The 26,373-nt window shown below is 48.2% G+C and overlaps 1 protein-coding gene across 7 annotated transcripts in view; it reads right to left on the reverse strand.

The window, feature by feature from the left end:
* Positions 1–20,864: 20,864 nt before the first annotated feature.
* The window catches only part of TENM3 (teneurin transmembrane protein 3), a 991,614-nt gene continuing 986,105 nt past the window's right edge, over positions 20,865–26,373 (reverse strand). For all 7 annotated transcript variants that reach the window (XM_070460107.1, XM_070460106.1, XM_070460105.1 and 4 more), the window contains one exon: positions 20,865–24,472. In XM_070460107.1, coding sequence (XP_070316208.1) covers positions 23,717–24,472 — 756 coding nt within the window. In that variant the 3' untranslated portion in view covers positions 20,865–23,716. The remainder of the gene's footprint in view (positions 24,473–26,373) is intronic.

Below are 26,373 nucleotides of genomic sequence, written 5' to 3' on the forward strand. Positions count from 1 at the left end.
AAAAAAAAAAAAAAAAGCCTGTTCTTGTTTTTAATCAGAGGAACAAGTCAACAAGTCAGGCGTCCAGAACCTCTTTTTCTTTTCTTTTTTTTTTTTTAAGGCTTCTTAGCAGCTGATTGAGGAAATGGCCTGGTCTTTCCCTATCAGGCTTGGACACCTGAGTCTCAGGTGGGACTGTTTCACTCCCTGCTGGATGGGGCATCTCAGAACACACTCTGAGCTTGGTCTTCAGCAGGGAACAGGTGTCACCACACTGAAGTGCCGGGCCCAAGTTTAACAGAGATTTGTGACCTTTTTTAGAGGGCTAGGTACCCTGCGGAGTGGCTGGATGAGGAGCAGGAGAAGGGCAGAAACTTGATGAAGTTGGTGGGCAATGCAGGCGGTAGTGGGCAGCCAGGATAACCCAGCCACTTATGGAAGGAGGAGGGCAACGTTTAGACATAATTCCTCAAGGATCCAGGAAGCCAAGTGAGGACCAGAGGTTAGAAGTCACAAGTATTGGGACTTCCCTGGTGGTCTACTGGTTGGGACACTGAGGTTCCAGGGCAGGGGGCCTGGATTTAATCTCTGGCTGGGGAACTAAGATCCCACATGCTGCATGGTGTGCCCCAAAAACATAAATAAGTAAAACAAATTTTAATAAAGTTTAAAATAGTTACAAATATTTGGGGGACCAGTACAAGCTAGTTGTTCCTATCCAGTGGACTAGGAGACCTCCTGAGGTTGAGAGTGACTTGTCACTGGGGCATCCAAGCAGGTACCACCCTGGCTGGGATGAGGAGAGGGGATCTCTGCATCTAAGGTGGTCTCTTGCAGCATAATTCAGCTGGAGTCCCATCAGCTGGCCCTGTCTTCAGAGGAGGTCTCCTTGAACCTTGGACCAAGAGCACCAGTTTCTGATTGCAGGCCCAGGGGCACAGAGAACAATGTTTGCAGCCATCCTGTGTTTCTGTTTCCTGGGAAACCAGGCAAGTCAGACAAGGAAACAGACATTGACACTGACATTGAAGTTGCTCAGTCGTGTCTGACTCTGCGACCCCATGGACTGTAGCCTACCAGGCTCCTCCGACCATGGAATTTTCCAGGCAAGAGTACTGGAGTGGGTGCCATTTCCTTCTCCAGAAGACAATAAGAAATCTCACCTCTCTTTCTCCTTTCGCACCCCCTTCTCTTCCCTCCTCCTTCCTTTTATTTGCTTCTTATTTCAATGAACAAACTGTTTTAAAAGAACAGATATCTGACTCTGAAAGGGGAGGCTCTTTTACACATGGGTTTCAGTTCAGTTCAGTCGCTCAGTCATGTCCGACTCTTTGCGACCCCATGAATCACAGCACGCCAGGCCTCCCTGTCCATCACAAACTCCCAGAGTTTACTCAAACTCATGCCCATCAAGTTGGTGATGCTATCCAGCCATCTCATCCTCTGTCGTCCCCTTCTCCTCCTGCCCCCAATCCCTCCCAGCATCAGGGTCTTTTCCAACGAGTCAACTCTTCGCATGAGGTGGCCAAAGTATTGGAGTTTTAGCTTCAGCATCAGTCCTTCCAATGAACACCCAGGACTGATCTCCTTCAGGATGGACTGGTTGGATCTCCTTGCAGTCCAAGGGACTCTCAAGAGTCTTCTCCAACACCACAGTTCAAAAGCATCAATTTTTCGGCGCTTAGCTTTCTTCACAGTCCAACTCTCACATCCATACATGACCACTGGAAAAACCATAGCCTTGACCAGATGGACCTTTGTTGGCAAAGTAATGTCTCTGCTTTTTAATATGCTGTCTAGGTTGGTCATAACTTTCCTTCCAAGGAGTAAGCGTCTTTTAATTTCATGGCTGCAATCACCATCTGCAGTGATTTCGGAGCCCCCCAAAAATAAAGTCTGACACTGTTTCCACTGTCTCCCCATCTATTTCCCATGAGGTGATGGGAAAACACATGGGTTTACATCTCTCCAATTAAATAATTTTCAAGATTGAGTATTCTGAGAATTTGACTTTGGAGAAAGAGGGTGGGGCAATTTGGGGGTCTGAGCTGAGCGAACAGATTTGTAAGGAGGAAAATGAAGTTCTCTTTCACGTCAGTGGTTACGGATTTAAAAACCCACGGCTTTGGAACTCAGATCTGGCACTTGGAGCACAACAGCCCGGGTCAGGCTGAGTTTGCAGTGGTGTCACTTCTTTGCCATCAACCCTGAAGGATTCAGGTGCTTTGAGAGCTGCAGGTGTGGCGCTAAAGGCATTGTCTAGGACAGACCCTGAGCCATTAGCATGTTATTTCCCCCAAGTCAGAAAAGCTGGGTGTCCTTGGTATTTTTCTTGTTGTTCAATTCCTCAGGAATGTCCGACTCTTTGCGACCCCATGAACTGAAGCATGCCAGGCTTCAGTGCCCTTCACTATCTTCCAGAGACTACTCAAACTCATGTCCATTGAATGGGTGATGCCATCCAACCATCTCATCCTCTGTCACCCCCTTCTCCTTCCGCCCTTAATCTTTCCAAGCACAAGGGTCTTTTCCAGTGAGTCAGCTCTTCCCATCAGGTGGCCAAAGTATTGGAGTGTCAGCATCAGTCCTTCCAATGAATATACAGAGCTGATTTCCTTTAGGATTGACTGGCAGAGAAGGAAAGGGCAACCCCCTCCAGTATTCTTGCCTGGAGAATCCTGTGCACAGAGGAGCCTGGTGGGCTGCTGTCCATGGGGTCGTTCAGAGTCGGATGTGACTGCAGCAACTTAGCAGCAGCAGCAGCAGGAGGATTAACTGGTTTGAACTCCTTGCTGTCCAAGGGGCTCTCAAGAGTCTGCTCTAGCACCAAAGTTTGAAAGCATCAATTCTTCAGTGCTCAATCTTCTTTATGATCCAATTCTCACATCTGTATATGACTACTGGAAAAACCATAGCTTTGACTTGGTCAGGAAAGTGATGTCTGGGCTTTTTAATACACTGTCTAGGTTTCTTATAGCTTTCATGGCTGCAGTCACCCATACTCAGTGATTTTGTGGCCCTCCAAAATTGTTTATCATTATTTTCACATTTCTGCCATCTATTTGCATGAAGTGATGGGACCAGATGCCATGATCTTAGTTTTTTGAATGCTGAGTTTTAAGCTAGCTTTTCCACTCTTCTCCTTCACCTTCATCAAGAAGCTCTTTAGTTCCTTTTCGCTTTCTGCCATAAGGGTGGTATCATCTGCATATGTGAGGTTATGAATTTCTCCCGGCAATCTTGGTTCCAGCTTGAGCTTCAGCCAGCCTGGCATTTTGCAGGATGTACTTTGATTATAAGTTAAGGAAGCAGGGTGACAGTTTTCAGCCTTGATGTACTCCTTTCCCAATTTGGAACCAGACTGGAACCAGTCTGTTGCTCCATGTCTGGATCTAAGTGTTGCTTCTTGACCTGCATACAGGTTTCTCAGAAGGCAAGTAAGGTCATCTCATATTCTTATCTCTTTAAGAATTTTCCACAGTTTGTTGTGATCCATACAGTTCAAGGCTTAGTGTAGTCAATGAAGCAGAAGTAGATGTTTTTCTGTATTCCCTTTTTTCTATGATCCAGCAGACGTTGGCAATTTGATCTCTGGTTCCTCTGCCTTTTCTAAATCCAGCTTGTACACCTGGAAGTTCTTGATGCACATACTGTTGAAGCCTAGCTTGAAAGACTTTGAGCATTACCTTGCTAGCATGCGAAATGAGTGCAATTGTGTGGTAGTTTGAACATTCTTTGCCATTGCCCTTTGTTGGGATTGGAATGAAAACTGACCTTTTCCAGTACTGTGTGGCCACTGCTGAGTTTTCCCAATTTGCCAGCATATTGAGTGCAACACTTTAACAGCATCACCTTTTAGAGTTTGAAATAGTTCAGCTGGAATTCCACACCTCCAGTAGCTTCATTTGTTGTAATGGTTCTTGAGGCCCACTTGAATTCACACTTCAGGATGTCTGCCTCTAGGTGAACAAGCACACTATCGTGGTTATCAGGGTCATTAAGACATTTTCTGTATAGTTCTTCTGTGTATTCCTGCCACCTCTTCTTAATGTCTTCTGCTTCTCTTAGGTCCATACCACTTCTGTCCTTTATCGAATTCATCTTTGCATGAAATGTTCCCTTGGTATCTCTAATTTTCTTGAAGAGATCTCTAGTCTTTCCCATTCTGTTGTTTTCCTCTGTTTCTTTTCATTGATCACTGAGGAAGGCTTTCTTATCTCTCCCTGCTATTCTTTGAAACTCTGCATTTAGATGGGTATATCTATCCTTTTTTCCTTTGCCTTTCACTTTTCTCCTTTTCTCAGCTATTTGGAAGGCCTCCTCAGGCAACTCTTTTTACGTTTTGCATTTGTGGTTCTCGGGGATGGTTTTGATCACCGCCTCCTGTCCAATGTTATAGCTTTTCTGGCACTCTATCAGATCTACTACCTTGAATCTATTTGTTACTTCCACTATATAGTCAGAAGGGATTTGTCTTAGCTCATACCTGAATGGCCTAAATCCCTACTTTCTTCCATCGAAGTCTGAATTTTGCAAAAAGGAGTTCATGATCTGAGACACAGCCCGCTCCCGGTCTTGATTCTGCCAACTAAGACCTTGGTGTGTACCCAGCCTCAGTATCCTCACCTGTAAATAGGAACTTATAAGAATACACCCTTTATAGGGCTGTTATGAGCTTTAAGCAAGGCAGGGAGAATACAGTGCCTTACTACAACATGCGTCCCAGAAATAAGCTCTGAGGACTTCACGTTGACTGTGTCTCCAGGGAGGTCATTTTAGGAGTTCTGTTAACCGCCACTAGGGGGAGCGCTGGCCCAGTTTCTGCCTCCGGGTCCTGGGGGTTTGGGGGCGGGGGCGGGTAGGCACACTGCCCTCCCACAGAATGAATGGCAGTGAAGAGGAGCGCGGGAGGAGAGGGTGGTGTTGGTGGATGGGACGTCCTGGGGATCCGGGCACTTGCAGAACCAGCTGGGCGCCACTGAGGGACTCGTCTTGCAGGCATGTGGGCGGGTCTCCGGAGATGGGATTCCTCTGGGCTTGCTAAGCCTCTTCTGCCCTGTCCCTCACATCTGAACGAGTAGGGTGCTCACAGTGGACACCTAGAGACCGCAGGATGATGCAGTGACCTCAATCTACAGGTTTGATGTGAAACACGGGTTTCCTATGAAATGTCTTTTCGGGTGAGGGCGTTTTGCAAGCTTTTGGCAGGAAGTACTCTGTTCTCTGGTGGATGATGCCAAATATTAGAGTTTGGAGCTGTTGTCCACGCCATGAATGCTCCAGGCATTTACCTCTGCCACCCTGAAACCCAGTTTCCTGCTCTCAGGTCTGTGATGCTGGGGCTGGGAGGTGGCAAGGGCCATTTCTCTTCTGCAGGCTGACTCCTGTTGTTTCAGCCTAAAGGGTCAAGTTGGAGCAGGAGAGGGGAAGGAGATGAGAGCGGGACTTCCTGTTCCCTGTTTGTTTACTGTTCTGTCATTGCTTCTCCTCCTGTCCTGGTGGCAGCTGCAGGCTTCTGTACCCATACCCAGAACCAGCCTCACAGCGCTTTCTTGGAGGTACCAGCCAGCAGCATCAGAGGGCAGCTCAGAGGGCTGTGTCCCAGCTCCATGGTGGAAGGCGCTCTTCCGAGGTTCCAGCTTTAAATGCACCCAGCCCTTCCCATTGTCCTCCTTGCACTGGGAATAGTATCTGTTTTCTGTTGTAATCATTTTTTGTATGTTGATGTCCCATGCTTTCTTGCTAAGTTGCTTCAGTTGTGTCTGACTCTCTGCGACTCCATGGACTGTAGCCCGCCAGGCTCCGCTGCCCATGGGATTCTCCAGGCAAGAATACTGGAGTGGGTTGCCATGCCCTCCTCCAGGGGATCTTCCTGATCCAGGGATGGAACCCACTTCTTTTAAGTCTCCTGCATTGGCAGGCGGATCCTTTATCACTAGTGCCCTAGGAAGTACCCTCCCCACCCTGTTTTTTTTTCCTCTTTCAGCTTTCCATTCCCTATGTGACCAGTTCCCTCTGTTGGCATAACTGTTCCATGGGAGCTGCTGTGGCTTTGACGCTTGTACATGGAAGCAGTTGACCCCAGGGTTCCCTGTCTGAGGTCAGGAGGAGGTGTTGGACATGTGGAGGATTACAAAAGTGATGAGTGGATGGAACAGAGGAGGTTCTGTGGGGAGTGAAGTGCCCACAGACAGGCACTGTTAGTTTTGTAATTCTGTCCAGAGGTAGAGAGTGAGTAAGTGGTACAAATGCCCTAATTGGGATGCCAGGACCAATTTTAAAGATGGCACAACTCTTATTTCCCAAACAATGTTCATTATTTTTCATGTGAAGAAAAAGATGAAAACAAGTAAAAGAAAGAAGAGGAAGAGATGGTAATGTATCTTTACAAACAAACCTCTTTTTTCTTTCTTCTCAATATCATTATCAATTCAGTTGCTCAGTCATGTCTGACTCTGTGACCCTGTGGACTGCAGCAAACCAGGCCTCCCGGTCCATCACCAACTTTTGGAGTTTACTCAAACTCATGTCCATTGAGTCAGTGATGCCATCCAACCATCTCATCCTCTGTCGTCCCCTTCTCCTGCCTTCAGTCTTTCCCAGCATCAGGGTCTTTTCAAATGAGTCAGTTCTTTGCATCAGGTGGCCAAAGTATTGGAACCTCAGCATCAGTCCTTCCAATGAATATTCAGGACTGATTTCCTTTAGGATGGACTGGTTGGATCTCCTTGCAGTCCAAGGGACTCTCAAGAGTCTTCTCCAGCACCACAGTTCAAAAGCATCAATTCTTCAATGCTCAGCTTTTTTGAGAGTCCAACTCTCACATCCATACGTGACTACTAGAAAAACCATAGCTTTGACTAGATGGACTTTATTGGCAAAGTAATGTCTCTGCTTTTTAATAAACTGTCTAGGTTGGTCATAACTCCTTCCAAGGAGTAAGCGTCTTTTAATTTCATGGCTGCAGTCACCATCTGCAGTGATTTTGGAGCCCCCCAAAATAAAGTCTGTCACTGTTTTTACTTTTTCCCCATTTGCCGTGAAATGATGGGACGAGCAAAGTCAAATTTTGGGATACGTCCTGGCTCAGGATCACCTTTAAGAGAAAGGGAGAGAGGAAATTCCCCGGTGGTCCAGGGGTTAAGACTCTGCCTTCCAATGCAGGGAATGTGGGTTGAATCCCTGGTCTGGGAACAAAGCCCTCGAAAGGCAACTATGAAGCCCTTGTGCCGTAACAGAAAGTCTTGTGTGCCGCAGCTAAGACCCAGTGCAACCAAATATATAATAAACAATTTTTTTTTTTTTAAGGGAGAGAAAGAAAAAGTAATTAGGGGTCATAGGCTCTGTGCAGGAGGCAGGTGGATGCTCGGGACGGGAGTGGAGACAGAGGGCAGCACAGGCTCTGAATTCCTGAGAAGCAGAAGGAAGAGAAGGGCAAAGTTGGAGGAGGTCTGGATGTTGGGGAAGAAGAATCTAAGAACAACCTGACTTTGAAATTTTGCTAGGGTGTTACACTCTGCTTCTGGATCTAATAGATCTTTTTTTTTTTTCAATAAAGTTTTAAAGAAGTCCAGATGTAAACTAATTTCCACCACACATTTCCTGCTGTGGCCCATCAGTATTCCTCCACGACCACATGGCCCCAGGGAAGGCAGGAGACGGCGCCCGCCTGCAGCCTTTCTGGGCTCTGCCCTGGGTGCTGGGCAGGCCATCTGCTTAAACAGCATCGCTGAGGACAGTGGACTGGTTTTGGCTGGTGCACAGATGGCCTTCCCTTAAATGACACTTGCTTTCTGTTCATTGACATCCCGAAGGGGAAGCCAAGAAAGGAGAGCTAGTGGCTTTTCATGTCAGTCCTGGGGGACCCTGTGCTCAGGAGCGGGGAGGTCAGGGCCTTGTGGGTCTTGAGACGGGAGGCATCTTCTGGACCGAGTGCCCTTCAGCAGAGCCCAGAAATGCTCCATGTGTTGTGGGAAAGCCATGCTAATTGCAGTCATTTGGGCAAATTGATTACCACTTAGGCCTAAGTGCCAACTGCACAGTCATGATTCTGCCTATCATTATACATGTGTCAGATGAAGTTGACTGCAAGGCTTTATTTGATGACAACGATAAATTCTCCTCTATCTCAGGCTTCGTAAGCTCAGCATTCAGTCACACGTTGCTCACGTGGCTTGTCCTGGATGCCTGGGGAGGACCTGTGCAGAGGCTCGCTGAGTGACAGACCCAGAGCCGTCTCTCCCCCCTGATCTCCCGCTCCTGTTTGCCTTGTGACCAGGCTTCTTTCTGGGTACCTGTGATTTGGCATCTCCTTGACATCAGGCAATGCCATAGCTTCCCAGGTGGTGCTAGTGGTAAAGACCCGCCTGCCAATGCCGGAGATATAGAGACTCAGGTTCAATCCCTGGGTTGGGAAGATCCCCTGGAGAAGGAAATGGCAACCCACTCCAGTGCTCTTGCCTGGAGAAATCCATGGACAGAGGAGCCTGGCGGCCTACAGTCCATGAGGTCACAGAGAGTCCGGCATGACTGAAGTGACTTAGCATGATATCGGGCGATGCCAGCCTCCTTTGTGACACTGCTTCTCTTGGCCTGAGGATGGGGAACTTGAGAATCTCAAGAATTCTTCCATTTCTTGTTTATAATTATTATTATTCTTGTTTATTTATTTTTGGCTGTGCTGGCTCTTGACTGCTGTGTGGACTTTCTCATTAGTTGGAGAGAGTGGAGGATGCCCCCCAGTTGCCGTGTGCGGGCTTCTCATCGTGGTGGCTCCTCTTGTTGCCGAGCGCAGGTTCCACGTGGCCTGTGGGCTCAGCACGTGTGGTTCCGGGGCTCTCGAGCGTAGACTCTATACTTGTGGCACACGAGCTCAAGTGCTCCGTGGCTTGTGGGATCTTCACGGACCAGGGATCAAACCCATATCTCCTGCATTGGCAGGTGAATTCTTTACCACTGAGCCAGCTGGTAAGCCCAAGAATATTTCCATTTCTTTCCAGCACACCCCCCAAAGTTGCTTCTGTCCTTTGCAGGGGTCTGTGTGTATATGTGTTCATTGTTGTTCAGTCGTTCAGTCGTGTCCGACTCTTTGCGACCCCATGGACTGCAGCACGCCAGGCCTCCTTGTCCATCACCAACTCCCGGAGCTTGCTCAAACTCATGTCCATTGAGTCGGTGGTGCCATCCAACCATCTCCTCCTCTGTCGTCTCCTCCTCCTTCTGTTTTCAATCTTTCCCAGCATCAGGGTCTTTTCTAATGAGTCAGTTCTTCACATCAGGTGGCCAAAGTATTGGAGCTTCAGCATCAGTCCTTCCAATGAATATTCAGGATTGATTTCCTTTAGGCTGGACTGGTTGGATCTCCTTGCAGCCCAAGGGATTCTCAAGAGTCCTCCCCAACACTGCTGTTCAAAAGCATCAATTCTTTGATGCTCAGCTTTCTTTATAGTCCAACTATCACATCCATACATGACCACTGGAAAAACCATAGCTTGGACTATATGGACCTTTGTCAGAATAGTGATGTCTTGCTTTTTATTTATTTATTTATTTTTCTTTTTTTTTTTTCCATTTATTTTTATTAGTTGGAGGCTAATTACTTTACATCATCACAGTAGTTTTTGTCATACATTGAAATGAATTAGCCATGGATTTACATGTATTCCCCATCCCGGTCCCCCCTCCCACCTCCCTCTCCACCCGATCCCTCTGGGTCTTCCCAGTGCACCAGGCCCGAGCACTTGTCTCATGCACCCAACCTGGGCTGGTGATCTGTTTCACCCTAGATAATATACATGTTTCAATGCTGTTCTCTTGAAACATCCCACCCTCGCCTTCTCCCAGAGTCCACAAGTCTGTTCTATACATCTGAGTCTCTTTTTCTGTTTTGTATATAGGCTTATCGTTACCATCTTTCTAAATTCCATATATATGTGTTAGTATACTGTAATGGTCTTTATCTTTGATGTCTTGCTTTTTAATATGCTGTCTAGCTTTGTCATAGCTTTTCTTCCAAGGAGCAAGTGTCTTTTAATTTCTTGGCTGCAGTCACTGTCCACAGTGATTTTAGAGCCCAAGAAAATAAAGTCTGTCACTGTTTCCATTGTTTCCCCATCTATTTGCTATGAAGATGGGACTGGATGCCATAATCTTCATTTTTTTTTTAATCATCATTTTTTGAATGTTGAGTTTTAAGCCAGCTTTCTCTCCACTTTTACCTTCATCAAGAGGCTCTTTAGTTCCTCTTCACTTTCTGCCATAAGGGTGTCATCATCTGCATATCTGAGGTTATTGATATTTCTCCCGGAAATCTTGATTCCAGCTTGTGTTACCCTCTAGCCCAGCATTTCGCATGATGTACTCTGCATAGAAGTTAAATAAGCAGGTGACAGTATACAGCTTTGACGTATATATACTCCTTTCCTTATTCTGAACCAGTCTGCTGTTCCATGTCTGGTTCTAAAAGTTGCTTCTTGACTTGCATACAAGTTTCTCAGGAGGCAGGTAAGCTGGTCTGGTATTCCCATCTCTTGAATTTTTCACAGTTTGTTGTGATCCACACAGTCAAAGGCTTTAGTGTAGTCAATGAAGCAGAAGTAGATGTTTTTCTGGAATTCCCTTGCTTTTTCTATGATCCAGTGAATGGTGGTAATTTGATCTCTGGTTTCTCTGCCTTTTCTAAATCCAGTTTTTACATCCAGACATTCTCAGTTCATGTACTACTGAAGCCTAGCTTGGAGGATTTTGAGCATTACCTTGCTGTTATGTGAAATGAGTGCAATTGTGTGCTTGTTTGAACATTTGTTGGGACTGGAATGAAAACTGACCTTTTCCAGTTTGTGGCTACTGTTGAGTTTTCCAAATTTGCTGGCATATTGAGTGCAGCACTTTCACAGCATCATCTTTTAGGATTTGAAATAGCTCATCTGGAATTCCATCACCTCCACTAGCTTTGTTTGTAGTGATGCTTCCTAAGGCCCACTTGACTTCGCATTCCAGAATGTCTGGCTCTAAGTGAGTGATCACACCATTGTGGCTATCTAGGTTGTTAAGACCTTGTTTGTATAGTTCTTCTGTGTATTCTTGCCACATCTTCATAATATCTTCTGCTTCTGATAGGTCCATAGCATTTTGTCCTTTATTGTGCCCATCTTTGCATGAAATGTTCCCTTGGTATCTCTAACTTTCTTGAAGAGATCTCTAGTCTTTCCCGTTCTATTGTTCTCCTCTATTTCTTTGCATTGATCACCTAGGAAGGCTTTCTTATCTCTCCTTGCTATTCTTTGGAATTCTGCATTCAGATGGGTATATCTTTCCTTTTCTCCTTAGCCTTTCACTTCTCTTGTTTTCTCAGATATTTGTAAAGTCTCCTGAGACAACCATTTTGCCTTTTTGCATTTCTTTTCCTTGGGGATGGTTTTGATCACTGCCTCCTGTTCAGTTTAGTTCAGTTCAGTCACTCAGTCGTATCCGACTCTCTGTGACCCCATGAATCACAGCACGCCAGGCCTCCCTGTCCATCACCAACTCCCGGAGTTTACTCAAACTCATGTCCACTGAATTGGTGACGCCATCCAGCCATCTCATCCTCTGTCGTCCCCTTCTCCTCCTGCCTCAATCCCTCCCAGCATCAGGGTCTCTTCCAATGAGTCAACTCTTCCCATGAGGTGGCCAAAGTATTGGAGTTTCAGCTTCAGCATCAGTCCTTCCAATGAACATCCAGGACTGATCTCCTTTAGGATGGACTGGTTGGATCTCCTTGTAGTCCAAGTGTTACAAACCTCCGTCCATAGTTCTTCTGGCACTCTGTCAGATCAGACCCCTTGAATCTATTTGTCATTTCCTCTGTATCATTGTAAGGGACTTGATTTAGGTCATACCAGAATGGCCTAGTGGTTTTCCCCACTTACTTCCATTTAAGTCTGAATTTAGCAATAAGGAGTTTATGATCTGAGCCACAGTCAGCTCCAAATCTTGTTTTTGCTGACTGTATAGAGCTTTTCCATCTTTGGCCGCAAAGAATATAATTAGTCTGATTTCACTATTGACCATCTGGTGATGTCCATGTGTAGCATCATCTCTTGTGTGGTTGGAAGAAGGTGTTTGCTATGACCAGCATGTTCTCTTGGCAAAACTCTATTAGCCTTTGCCCTGCTTCAAGTCCAAGGCCAGACTTGCCTGTTATTCCAGGTAGCTCCTGACTTCCTACTTTTGCATTCCAGTCCTCTATGATGCAAAGGACATCTTTTTTTTTTTTTTTTTTTCGTGTTAAGAGGTCAAGCCTAACAGAGTGTTCCCAAGAGAACACACTGGTCAGGGCAATATTGTTCTTTAGTGCATGGGACTTTCCTTTCACCACCAGACACATCCACAACTGGGCATCATTTCTGCTTTGGCTCAGCCTCTTCCTTCCTTCTGGAGCTATTTCTCTGTTCTTCTCCAGGAGCATATTGGACACCTACTGACCTGGAGGGGTTCATCTTTCAGTGTCGTAACTTTTTGCATTTTCTTACCGTTCATGGGTTTCTTAAGCCAAGGATGCTGAAGTGGTTTGCCTTCCCCTTCTCCAGTGGACCATATTTTGTCAGAACTCTCCTACCATGACCCATAGTCTTGGGTGACCCTACACGTCATGGCTCATAGTTTCATTGAGTTAGACAGGGCTGTGGTCCATGTGATCATTTTGGTTAGTTTTCTGTAATTGTGGTTTACATTCTGCCTGCCCTCTAATGGATGAGGATCAGACGCTTGTGAAGCTTCCTGATCGGAGGGACTGGTTGTGGGAAAACCTGGATCTTCTTGCTCTGGTGGGCAAGGCATGTTGTATGTGTGTGTGTGTGGGGGGTAGTTTTAATGCAACAAGTCAGGGACCACCCTCCACTCCATCACGGTTTATCCTGGCCACCCAGACAATGGCGTCCGTCAGTATTCGGTGTCTGAAAGCAGAGTGGATTCTCCCCTGGTGCAAAGAGTGCCCCTGAAATCATGTCTACCAGGGCTTCAGAGTGGGACCTTATTTGGCAAATAGAGTTCTTTGCAGATGTGACTGGATTAAGATGAGACTGTCCTGGAGTCGGGAGGGGGTGGCCCTCCAATGACTGGTGTCCTTATAAGCAGAGGAGAGAGGCCACAGACCCGCAGGGTAAACTCTGTGCGATGCTGAGGCAGAGGAGGGACAAGGGACCCCAAGGACCCCCAAGGTGGGCGGCAGCTGCCAGGAGCTGGAGGAGGCAGGGGTCCCCCCTGGGGCCTTCAGAGGGCATGGCTCTGCCGACACCTCGAGTTGGACTTCTAGCTTCCAGAACCGGGATGTGATAAATGCCCGTTGTTTCAGCCACCCCATCCTCCGTACTGTGTTCCCACAGTCTTAGGATCCAGCACACCCTCACTGCCCGCCCTGCCTGTGTCTCTGTGCCCGCCCAGTGCTGAGGCATAAACACCATCAGGCTTTCCGGTAGGTCAGGGCTGCCAAGTTTAGCACAAACAAAACCAACAGGATGCCCACTTAAATCTGAATTTCAGATCAACAACAGATACACGTTTTTAGTATATGTTCTTAGTACTATATGGGACTTACTTATATTAACAAATAATTCACTGCTAAGCTGAAGTTCAATCTTAAGTGGGAGTCCTGCCCCTTATCTGACATTCCTAGCCCCCAGCCCCTGACTCCCAGAGGGCCTGCTCTGACCCATGTGCCGGGACAGTTGGGGGGCGGGGGGCGGCCGGTGAGCCCGGCAGGGCAGCTCGAAGCCCCTGGCGCTCCCCCCTCGGGGCTCCCTGAGTGCTGCCAGCAGCCTGCAGTCTGAACATCCTCTCCGCCAGCTGGGTGCAAGTCTGGGAGGGTTGGGAGAGACAGGAGGAGGCACAGAGGGGAGCCTGACGCCTGCCTGGGGGTGGATGTTTGCGAGGAGGAGGAGGGCGCCCCGTGGTTCCTGCTGCACACCCATCTCTGCACTTTAATTTGTTCTATTTTAAGCTGTCTGCAGTTTCCCTCCTGGGGAAGGGAGAAGATAATGGGGAGGGGGTCTGGGGTGGGGTGTGGGGAGTGAATCAGGGGGACTTAGGAGCAGACAGGAGGCCAGTTGGCCAGGTTGTGTGGGATTCGAAGGCAAAGGCAAGGGAAAGCGAACTGGCAGGCAGCTTGGCCAGAGTGCAGGGCACCTGATCGGAGTTCCCTTTCCAGAACGCCGTGCCCGGACGCTGGCTGTGGGCAGTATTCCAAAGGTGGTGGTGGTGTTCAGTTGTCAAGTCGTGTCCGACTCTTTGCGACCCCAAGACTGCAGCATGCTAAGCCTCCCTGTCCCTAACCATCTCCTAGAGTTTGCCCAAGTTGATGTCTGTTGAACTGGTGATGCCATCCAACCATGTATATTCCATATTATTCAATATTTTTCTGTATGTGATTACACATATTAACACCCACTAGTTTCCATCACCTCAGGGTGAACAGAGAGCCTGGGTGGAAAGGGGCTTCATTCTCAGCTCCCTCCTGAAGGTAAAAGGGTTGGGCCTCAGCAAAGATGGCAGTCCCCTCCCCTCTGGGAAGGGAGCCCCCTACTCCCCGTCCCTTTGGAGGCGCCTCCTGATGCAGCCTGGACAGAGATGTTGGAGGATGTCTCAGTGGAAGTGTGAGTCACTCAGTTGTGTCTGACTCCTTGCGGACCCTATGGGATTTCCCAGGCAAGAACACTGGAGTGGGTTGCTGTGCCCTTCTGCAGGGGATCTTCCGGACCCAGAGATTGAACCCGGGTCCCCTGCATTTCAGGCAGATTCTTTGCCGTCTGAGCCAGTTGAAAGATGTCTGGGAAATAACCTTAAAATCACCATGCTGTGCTTAGTCGCTCAGTCGTGTCCAACTCTTTGAGAAGTTATGGGCTGCAGCCCACCAGGCTCCTCTGTCCTCGGGGATTCTCCAGGCAAGAATACTGGAGTGGGTTGCCATGCCCTCCTCCAGGGCATCTTCCCAACCCAGGGATGGAGCCCAGGTCTCCTGCATTGCAGCAGATTCTTTACTGACTGAGCCACGAGGGAACCCATGGGCTTTTACCCAAAGTAAAAAAAAATTTACTTTTGCTTTGTCTTGTCACACGGGCGTGTACACACACACACACACACGCCCCTTTTGGGCAGGGGAGCCTGAGAAGGATCTGCTCAGGGGCAGAGGGCTGGGCCCATTTTAAAGATGGAGAAACTGAGGCACAGACACAGCAGGGGGTCAGGCAGCTTGGGACTATCTGGTATTGTCCGCTGCTCTAGCGCTCCCCCCAAGGCCCCCCACCCCAGCCGGGGCCTCGCTGAAGACCGCGAGCACTAACTATCAAGGCCATAGAAAAAGCCTGAGTTGTGGCGAGGCCTGCATCCTGGTGATTTACAAGAGCGTCTTAACAAGCCACAGAAGAATGGGAAGGGGCCGCCGTCCCAGAGCCCAGAGCTCTGGCTCTGACCCGTTCACTCCTGCAGGGGGGTGGGGCTTTGGGGTTGGGGGGCAGATTTATGAAACAGACCCTCCTCATCTGGACGGCTGCCAGTCTGCTGACAGGCGAGGACTTGTGTTTTAGGACTTGTTTCCGAAGCAGCCACCACAACCCCCCCGCGGGTGTCAGAGCAGGAAGTGGGTGCGGGATGGAGGCCCGGAGGGGTGAAGCGCTGTGGCTGGGGGCCATGCGGCTGCAGGCAGCGCGGGGTCCTCCCTGCTCGGTTCCTGCGTGTGTGTGTGTGTGTGTGTGTGTGTGTGTGAGAGCTCACGCCTGGCTGCTCTCTCCCGGTCACTCCAGGCCCCCGGGGGTGCCTCACCCTTCCTGGCGAGTTGGGGAGGGTGACGGGCACCAGTGGGGAGACCTGGGCCTCACTGCCCCCCACCCCCATGGCGGGGGCTGCCCCGGTCCATACAGGCAGCAAAGTCTTTCTCTTCCTAGTTTCGTATCTGTCTGGCTTTTCATATGAAACTCCGTCCTCTGTTTTGGTGTTTATCTAAGGTGATCCTGTGGTTTTCACATGCCAGCTTTAATCGTCTTTCTCATGTCTGCGTGCGCTTAGGGAGGGAAAAGAAAGCGTTGCTTATGTACTGGGTCCCCGCAGGCCTCCAGGAATGACAGTGGGCTCCAGCCGAGGACTGTTTCTGAAGCCAGGACACCAGTCCCCGGTGCCGGGTAAAGGCAGCGTCCATCGGCTCCTCTGCGGGGACAACGTGGGACTAAGAAGGTTGAACCCTGGGTTCTCTCCCCCGGCGCTCACCGCGGGGCCGGCAGGTGGGGGAGGTGGACGGTCCCCCCTGGGGGCGGCCAAGAGCACGGGGTGCGCCCAGCTCAGGCCTCAGCCGAAGGGCTTCACCCTTCCCGGCTGTCATTCCACGAGAGCCTGGCTCCCTTGCAAATAAAAACGCCACTCTGCATTTAAAGGATCTGTCCTTCTGGGAAATCCTTCAGAGCGACAGGACTGCTCAAACATGAAAAGTAAAAGGGAAACAATGTGCTAGTTCAGAAACCACTGTTTTCGAGGGGCTGCAAAACTCAAACAGCCCGCGGACAATTCCTGGGAGGAAGGGCCTTATTTTGATCTGCGAAGCGAGAGGAACATTGTTTGACAAAGTTTCTGCTTGACGGGAAGGGAAATCTTGCGGGAGCGATTTTTTGCGAGGACCGGGCCTCAGTGAGGTGGTGCGTGAAGCAGAAGTAATCGTTTTATGTGTGAAACTCCGTGCGCAGAGCAAAGATGGGAAAATAGAGGCTAATTGGAGCTGGCCTCACCCGGGAGAGGGGTCGGGCTGGTGGTTTCCGGTCCCCAGGATGCGCGGGGGCGCATCCCTCCCGGTCCTCGCTGTGATGCCCATCACTAGGGGGCGCTGCACACCTTCTCCGAAAGTACCTGGGAAGAAGCCATCACCTGGAGGGTGGTCCAGGAAGAGCCCCGGGGTCCCCAAGTCCTCCCTAGCCTGGTCCCTCCTTGGGATTTCAGGAGGAGGACGAGGGGTTCTTGCTGAAGGGTCCTTGCCCATATGTTGGGGTGGCTTTCCATTCCTGCAGGACCAGAGCCCTGGTTTTGAAGTGAAGCCAAGAGGGCGACCCTCGATTGGGGGGGTGGGGGTGGGGAAGAGGGGGGCGAACTTAGCGAAGGGTGCCGCGTCCCTGCGAGCTGGGCCGCCTGCACCAGCCTCTCCTCTTGCGTCATCTCCGCCTCTGCTCGGCACTGGTGCGTGTCCACGCTTGTCCCCAGAGCATAAGCCCTCCAACCCAGGGCCTCCTGTTCTTTTCTTTCTTTGTGCTGTAGCGTCGAGACTAGAAATCATGCTGTAGCTGAAGTGGGGAGATTTTAAAATCTGCTTGTTAATAACCTTTTGTTAAGTAAGCTGGGGACAAAGAACTCTAGTTTCCTATGTGATGTCCTGGGATATTATTTAAAGTCCATCAGGTTTACAAAGGGAGACATATGGGTTTCCTTCTAAGCCTTCCTTAGCTGCCTGGCTCAGATAGTAAGGAATCTGCCTGCAATGCAGGAGACCCAGGTTCAACCCCTGGGTTGGGAAGATCCCCTGGAGAAGGGAATGGCAACCCACTCTAGTATTCTTGCCTGGAGAATTCCATGGACAGAGGAGGCTGGCGGGCTACAGTCCATGGGGTTGCAGAGTTGGACATGACTGAGTGACTGAACACTTTCTAAGCCTTAGATATTTCGTTAGATACAGCCTAAGTGGTTGCAACTTAGGTTCTACCAGGAGGTAAACGGTAAATCCAGTGAATGAGAGAGAGAGAGAGGGAGAGAGAGAAATGGTGGGGAGAGGAAAAAAGAAGGGGAGGAGGAGGGGAGAGAGAGAAATTGCCTTCCCTGGAAGAGCATCATGGATGAGTCCTGGGGACGGTTTTCCTGATGTTCTGTGGAGCAGGTATTCTAAAATCTCCCTCACATTCACTGTGGAGGAGAATTTGGGTAGGGCCGTTTCTTCACCGCTGTGGTCGTTAATCACTTCTGTGATAGAATTCCAGGTCTACCAGAGCCTTTGGTGTGTTCCTTATATTCTCCACTGTTCCATTTTCAGCCTTTCAGTCACGTCAGAGAATGTGTCATTTTAACTCCTTGGGTATTTCTGCTCCCCTCACGGCTCACTGATAAAGTTAACATGTGAAAATTTTACAGAATTCATTGTGACCCTGTGGATGGCTCGTAAATCCTGTCAGTTCTAGGCAGCAAGTTAGGCTGGACAGAAAGAGACGTTGTGGGGGGAATTCAGGAATTCTCTGCACTCATGTAAAAAGAAGGCGATTTCCCTTCCCAGTGCAGGCTGAACGCTGTGGTTAGGGCCCAGCTCACGATTCACCTTAGGAGCAGGAAGGCTGAAATGTTCCTCCACCACCTTGCCCCAGAAATCACAATTTATGCTTCTAATTTTTAATTTTCCTTAGCTTAGGTCCCAGAAGGATTTATTAAATTCACTTTGTGGAACCCATTAACTCTAAAATGAATAATGATGTTACTCTAGGCTTAGGATCCGTTTATAGCAAATTTGCTACATACAAGACTCTAAGAATCTTCTATTCCTCCATGACGGAGTTTTAAGTCTGTGCATACATGAAAAGGTTTACTCAATTTACCTAAAAGTGATTCATAATTAACTGACATCAAGAGACCATGCTTGCTGAGGTGGTGAATAGCAAACGAGAACTCTAGCGAGACAGGATGTTTGTCACGTGGCTTAAATTACAAGTCAGGAAACTCGAATGGCTTATCACTGTGTCTATGGGACTCTGGGTTAACTCTGTACTTCAAGTGGGTAATAATGACTTATAACTAATTTTTAATTTTTTCATTGCCTTGGTAGGATGACCAAAGCTGAATTTGTAAACCACTTAGGGAAAACGTAGATAAATAAACATGTGTGTGTATGCAAATCGATGGTCTTTCTTTGATAAATCTTTTTAGAAGTGAGGAAGTCATTAACATCACATGGCAGACTTTCTCATTGAAGGTGAGGTAAGGTGAGGAGCTGGAAATATGGGCATGTGGTGGGGAACTCAAGACACGTGCCCTCTCGGAGGGACTGGGGCATCTTTATATATTGAAAAACGCTTGTCAGGACTCTGATTTATGGCAGCTTTGGAAAGACCCATGCCCTGAGGGCCTGGTGGTGGCATGTCCCTCGTATTTCCTGGGTGGTGTTACCGGCAGGGGGCTTCCCAGGTGGCACCAGTGGTAAAGATGCGCCTGCTGATGCAGGAGAGATGAGACACGGCCTTGATCCCTGAGTTGAGAAGATCCCCTGGAGGAGGGCATGGCAACCCTCCAGTATTCTTGCCTGGAGAATCCCATGGACAGAGGAGCCTGGAGGGTTATGGTCCATAGGGTCGTAAAGAGTTGGACAAAACTGAAGCAACTTAGCATGCACACAGTACTGGGAGTCTGTGGGATACAGTGGGGGGCTACTAGCTGACAGGGCATCTCTGTTCACCTGGGTTTGAGCCACTTCTGTGAACTTGGGCAACTCACTCACACGTCTCTAAGTGTCTTCCGGCTCCCACTTCTGGAATTTGATGCATTTCACGAGGTGCTGGAGTCAGCTCCCCCCTTGGAAGGAAAGTGGGGTGGAATCCGGGTACCAGAGGTCTGGGAAGAACTCTATGGCCTTTCAGGGCTGCCCCGTGGGTGGCTTCCTTTACCCTGCAGGAGCGCAGATAGCGCCCCAGGCGGGCAGGGGGCCAGATTCTGGCCCAAGGGGGACCTCCTCCTCCTCTGAACTCTGGCAAGCGTGCTGCTGTGGCTTTGGCCACAGACAGCGCCCTCCCGCTGCCTCTTTTGGAGTCCTCCCATTTCTAGAGCATCTCGCATAACAGATTTCCTGCTCAGCAGGGGAGAGAAGCAGCTTCATTTGGGAGCAGGCCAAGACAGAAGGAGAAAGAAAAGGTGGTCCACAGAGAGGGTGGTAGGCATGGTTAGGGTGGCATCAAAGACAGAAACCTCCCATCATCTTTAAAGTGCTTGGGGACTGGTGTTTAGAGCAGGCGTCGTATGTATGTGCGGGTCTGACACTTAAAACCACTTCCCATGATTATGTCATGTGTGCGCCACGTTAACATCTGAAGGAGCATCTCACAGGAGGCGGCAGCTGCGTATCCCATGCCCAGAAAATTCTGCTACAAAGAAACAATTTTCACCTACATTTTTCTCTGCATTCATTCAGACATGACCTCTGGGGAAAGCGATGTGAAAAATGAAAGCAGCAATTCGCATGTGTTTTTCTGCCTCCCCCCGCCCCCCCATTTGAGGGTTAATCTCTAATAAGAGGAGAAAAAAAAATAGACCCTTTGGCTGAGTGGAGTGACCTGATTCTTCCTGGATCAACATGTTATCAGGTTGAGGTTGTCACTACAAAGCAAGTATGATGAAGCCTGCCTTTTCAGACTAAAATCAAAGCCTTGGCCGGCCAGGCTGAAACTGCTGATCTAAGCATCCCCTAATCAGGCGGTCTATATGTAGATTTAGACATCTCCAGGAGGCTAGGAGACTATCAGGCCCAAACTGATTATTCTAATCAAGTGTTTTAATTAAGCACTATTGCCAGAATCACAGGAACGGGGCCTGCTCTCAAGGAGTAATGGGCAGCATCTTTTTCCTTCTTCTTCTTCACAGTGATAAGGTTTGGCTTTGTAAGGGTACATTTAATGTTTTTTCTAAAGTAGGCCATGGAAAGAGTTTCCTGTGAATTGCACACTAATGAACAGGCTGTCTGGCCGGCAGACACCACAATTAGAAAAGAAAATAAAAGGTATGATCAACTGGGTTGCAGATGAATCAATACCCCGACAACTGCATCTATTTGCATCTTCCACCCCCAAAACACAAAAGGAATCCTGGCTGGCCCAAGATATTTTTAAAAAATATATATAAAACACACACACATTGGGTTGGCTTTTATTGGAATGCCTAGATGCAATCTATAGTCATCAAGTTATGGAAAATTCAGGTCACATATAAAGTTAAGAAGGCAAATGAAAAGAACAATACAAATCAGACAAAATTTACATCTCAAAATATCATGAAAGCATTTTTGACTGGCTTTGCCTAAAATACTTTGAATATCAATTTCTTTTTTGTAAGCTAATTCTTTTCATTATACAGCCCCCTTCCCACCCTCCCAACTCTTAGAAAAAGGTCTTTTGTTTACATATTCCCCAAGGTCACTATTTCTTGTAAAAGCATGTCCAGATCACAAGTCTTTTTAGAGAGAAATAGGCTCATTATACCCACTAACAAGACACTAATTGGGTTGATTTGACCTCACCTAAAATAAGCACCAGGAGAAGACTCCGTATCTGTTATTTATCGGTGCCAGTGTGAAGGACCAGTCCATGTCAAGAGGAGGGTAAGGTATGATTTCACTTTTGTCATGTGGTACAAGCTTTTTTCATGGTCAATACATCTGAAATATTTCTGAGAATTTAGACTCAGAGCCTATTTCAACCAAAAGTACTTACAGCATGCTAAATACAGCCCTGCAGAAATGCAATGGAACAGAACTGCAAACACCTAAGTTAACAGTTAGAAAATAAAATGTAAAACAGAGCCATGTTTATGTGGTTTGAAATCTCAAGAGTTGTCTAAACTGGGGCTTCATAATACTCGCCGGAGGATTTCCAGGATAAAAAATATTACTGCTAATCTGTGCTTTCATTCTAATAAAATATCAGCATTCATTAGAAGATTAATTACTTCGGTATGCTCTACCAAATACACAAAGACAGTAATAGCACTGATACTGTAAATTCAGTAGCTATTTTGAAACTTTCCCAGCCCATCTGTTTAATAAACACGCCTACTGTGCAATTTAGAGTACGTGATACATACAAAGCAGTTAGAAAATTAATTTTCAGTACATCACTTGAACCTTTATATTTACGACATGTTCACTTGCTATGTTTTATCACCATTATACATAGAGGAAAACAGTGTGTACTATAGCTCAATGAACTGAGAAAGGTTTTCTAAAAATATTTTTGTGGCTGAATTTAGTGCTCACGAAAGAGACGTGCCAGGGCGGCTGAGCCGCAAGGAAGTGCAGACGCTCGGCGTGCTGGCACGCGGGCGGCAGGAGGGCACGGCTCTCACAGTTCACTTCCAGCGGATCCGCCACCCCCAGCTTCCCCGAGACGCAGCGGAGGCTGCCATTCAAACCAGCTCCGAGCTGGCTGGGTCGTCTGGGCTTACAGGAGCTTTTGATCTCCCCTTTATGTCCCTCTTTGTGACCTGAGGGTCCAAACTCGAGACTAGCTGAGTGACCCCGACCTTCCCTGTCTGGGTGTCTCACTGCTGCTCGATTTCTGCTAGCTTGCCGAGATCTTAAGACATGTTGAAGGTGATGACTAACTACATCAGTTCCTTTCCTGCTCACAAAGCATCTGATGGGGGTCTTGCGCCTCCATCATGAAAAGAAGCTTCAAGGAAGGTAACAGGAAAACCCTGGGGTTAATGGTATCAACTCCCCCATAGACTTTTTAGGGGCGGAGGGAGGGACAATGCCTCCTGCCCTGTTTTATGTATTTTTGGGTTTGTGTTTCGTGGCTTCTGTTACATTCCACCAGCCTTAGTTTTCTACTGTGCCTCTTAGCTGATAATGGTCGAGGACACTGGCCTGATGAAAAAGAGAAGGAAGAGAAAGGAGAAGGTCTCTGATTAGCCACCCACGGAGAATCGCACAGTCCTATCCATCTAGTGATAGAAAGTTGCACGTTTTTTTTTTTTTTTGTTTGTTTTTCAACCTAATACAAAAATATTAACACTTCTGGACATTATAGGCATAAGTCGTTATATCTCTACAATATAATAATTTATACTGTACAGTTATAACAGATAACAAAAGGTGCAATCCTTTTAAAAAAATCACACAGTTCACATGTTTTTATCATTTTATTTTTTAAGTATAAACTTTTTAAACACTTTACATAAATTAACTCCTCTGAGACTAATATCTGATGTACAGTAAATTGTAATTCATATAAAAATCCATAAACAACTTGTCTCACATAATTTACAAAAAAATCAGGGTTTCCTTTGCTTATCAGTGACAAGGATTCTATTTGCCAGTTTTCTTCCCCCCAAGGCAAACCACATGAGCATTGTGAAATTCCTTAGAAATCCCCGCCCTGGCAGCAGAAGTCACGTGTGCCAATGTCCTTTTACAAACCAGCACTGGGGAAGCAGTCGGGTTGTCTAGAAACAGTAACTTTGCCCCACATTTTAAAATTAACAGATACATATCACATCCTATGCAGAGAGACTACTTCTTGTAAGCAAAGGTCGACAACGGTAATACCTGGAAACACTGTATGCATTTCTACCTTCGTTAGATACAGTGCCTCAGAGAACAAGACGGCCCAGAAGCAAAAGGTTTGGGCCTCTCTTCTTTAATGATCTGTTTTTCCTAGGAATACTTTCAGTCCAACTGAGTGCAGCGATATGCATATGTAAACATATTCTTTAAAGCCGATCACCTTTTAAGGTCATTCAGAAGGAAGTCTTTTGTTTTCATTTGATTTTTGTGTGTGTGGATTTTTTAAAATAGCAGTCTAGTTCTCCCGGAAGGCTCTTCGGTGCCGGAGAGTCCCCCTCGGATTGTGCTACAGACAGATCTGAGCAGAGGTGGGGGATTAGTGGGGGTGCTGGGGCTGGAGGGGCAAGTGGCGCCCCGCCGGCTCGGGTCCCCGCAAGGGTGGTGGCGGCGGCGCGCGCCTCCCTGCCGCCGGCCCGGGGGTTACCTCTTCCCGATCTCGCTCTGGCGGAGGAACTGGATGTTGTTGGCGCTGTCGGCCAGCTCGGGGTACTGTTCCACCGAGAGTACGTAGTACCCGTCGTAGCCCTGCACCTTGCCGGCGCTCAGCAGCTGCCGCTTCTCGCCTTCCGTCCAGAGGCGCGCGCCCTCCTCGCCGTCACGCACGCGCTGCTGCTCGCGCGCCCAGGCCCGGGCCAGCGCGCGCTGCCGCGCCTGCTCCAGGATGCGCGCCTTCTCCTCGTCCAGGGTCATGCCGTAGCGCACGTGCAGGGCCAGCGCGCCGAACTGCATCTCCACGTCGGCGAACCTGCGAGTCCTGCCGTTGACCACGGTGGTGGACTGCGACACGGTCACGTTGATGCCGTTCTCTAGCGCCTTGCGGCCGCTGGTCAGCCGCAGGGTACCCAGGTCGCTCTCCGGCGTGCTGGTCTTGATGAAGTAGTGCGTGTCCTTGCCCTCAATGGTGAAGTGCAGGTTCTCCAGGTAGAAGGCGTTGTTGAGCACGGCCGCCACCTTGATGCAGTCCTCGTTGGCGATGTTCAGCACGTTGGTCTGCACGCGGCCCTGGCTCACGGCCAGCATGACGCCCTTGCCGATCAGCGACTTCACCGTGGCGAACCACAGCCACGACGGCGCGCCGCTGCCTTTGCGCCTGCTCACCTGCACCTCGGCCATCCTCCCCAGGGACAGGAAGGCCTTGGCCTGCCTCGCCACTTGCTGCTGGACTCCAAAAATGGGCTGCAGAGAGAAACAGACCCGGAGGATGGGTTAGAGAACAGTTGGGCTCTTCTGGCCCCAGGGAGCCAGGCTTCCGGGCGGTGTTCAGGTTCTGGGCAGAAATGAAACACGGGGAGTTGGGGGTGGGGGCGGCGTTGCTGATTAAAACCTCAGTAGGTTCTTTAGAAATGAAAAGGCTTAAAAAACCCTGGGGGGAGGAATGCACTCAAGACGCCACTCCCCTCAAGTTGATCCCAAAGTGTTTCGAAAGGTAAAAAGAGGTAACTCCATCCTATATTTTGTGTCAAGAGCTCTAAGTTTCTGATGTGGGTGAAATGGGCTTCCCTGGTGGCTGGGTGGTAAGGAATTTGCTTGCAACGCAGGATTTACAGGAGACATGGGTTCAGATCCGTGTGTCAGGAAGATTCCCTGAAGGAGGGCATGGGAACCCACTCCAGTGTTCTTGCCTGGAGAATCCCATGGACAGAGGAACCTGGCGGGCTACAGTCCAAAGTGTCGCAAAGCCGCCTACAAGACTGAAGCGACTTCGCCCGCACGCATGCCTGAACGTGGGTGAAATATTCAGGTTTTTGCCTTTTCTCTTTCCATTTCTAGATGCCCTTTTCCCAGGCTCACCTCATTTGGGGAACCAGCTTACCAGATGGTCCATTCCAGCAGCTTTCTCCATGGGAGGCTGGTGAGAAAGTGCCAAAACGCAGAGGAAGGTTGGAAAGCCTGGGGGTGCTCCAGTTGCATCACCCAGTCCCACTTTAAGCTAAAGTCCCACTTTAAAGCACACGCCTTTAATTTACTTACAGGCATGTGCTTTAATTTAGGTAAACTCTGTACTGTCTCCTGGTGAACAGAGCTTTCAGCTGAATTTGACCATATAACTGACGGACTGAAATGGGCCAGGATGAGCGCACAGTGGGGACAGCTGTCAACGAGTGTTTATCGCTTTAGGAAAACATTTATTTTTCGCAGACTGAGGGACAGTGGGGCTTCTGCATTCACAAGGGTTTTAAATTGGGGGCATCTTAACTCAGGCATCTCTCAGACTACCAGATGTTCGTCTGGCCAGCATTTTCCCCAATTGGAAGCATGTGTTTCGTTTGCAGTGGTGAAAGACACATTTGTTTTTCTGCTCTCCAGGCATCCTTGATGTCTTTGCTGGCGATTCCCTAAGCTGTCCTTATGGTGCACTTCTCATGACAGAACCTAAACTGTATGGAAAAGGCTGCCTAGGAAAAAAGTTGGCAAGTCCATTTGTACAGTATGACTTAAGTGTCTTCAGACATGTTGGAAAGTCACCTGCAATTATTATGTGCTCAAAGGCATTAACAAACTTAAGGATGTCTTCATGGCAGTTGATCAGCGCAGGTATATTTGCAATTAGAAATGTTAACATGGCTCCCAGATCCCGGAAACTGAATGGGTTTTGCCTTTTAAATGTAAAGGTGATATCTGAAAAAGGAATAGCTTTTATGTTAAGTATGAAACGTGGATGGACCAGAAAGCAGAGGTGCTGGTGTTGTGTGTAACTCTATGTGTATGTGTGTTTTAGCCAGGATTGCCTTTTCTTTTTGTGTTCATTGAGATTATAGGAAATTGCTCAAGAGGGGAAATTAATCTTTCTAAGAAACTCTGTGCTCCCTTCTTATCATTATGGGCATAGCCCAATTTCGTGATCTTTAATTATTCTTGCTTTAAGCTAGAAATTCTGGTATTTTGTTGTTGGGTTCCTTTCTGATCTCTGAATGGTGGGAATTAAAAAGTGTCATTTTGTGAAATGGCAGCTTTGATTTTGCAATTTTCCATTCTTTCTCCTTTTATTTCTCAGAATGGTTCCAGGCCTCCTGGTCTGTTTGTTTCAGGAAAATTCCATAAACACCTAGTGGTAGGTGGAGCTTTACCAGAGGCCA

Source organism: Odocoileus virginianus, chromosome 32, assembly GCF_023699985.2.
Source record: "Odocoileus virginianus isolate 20LAN1187 ecotype Illinois chromosome 32, Ovbor_1.2, whole genome shotgun sequence".
Taxonomy (NCBI): Eukaryota; Metazoa; Chordata; class Mammalia; order Artiodactyla; family Cervidae; genus Odocoileus; species Odocoileus virginianus.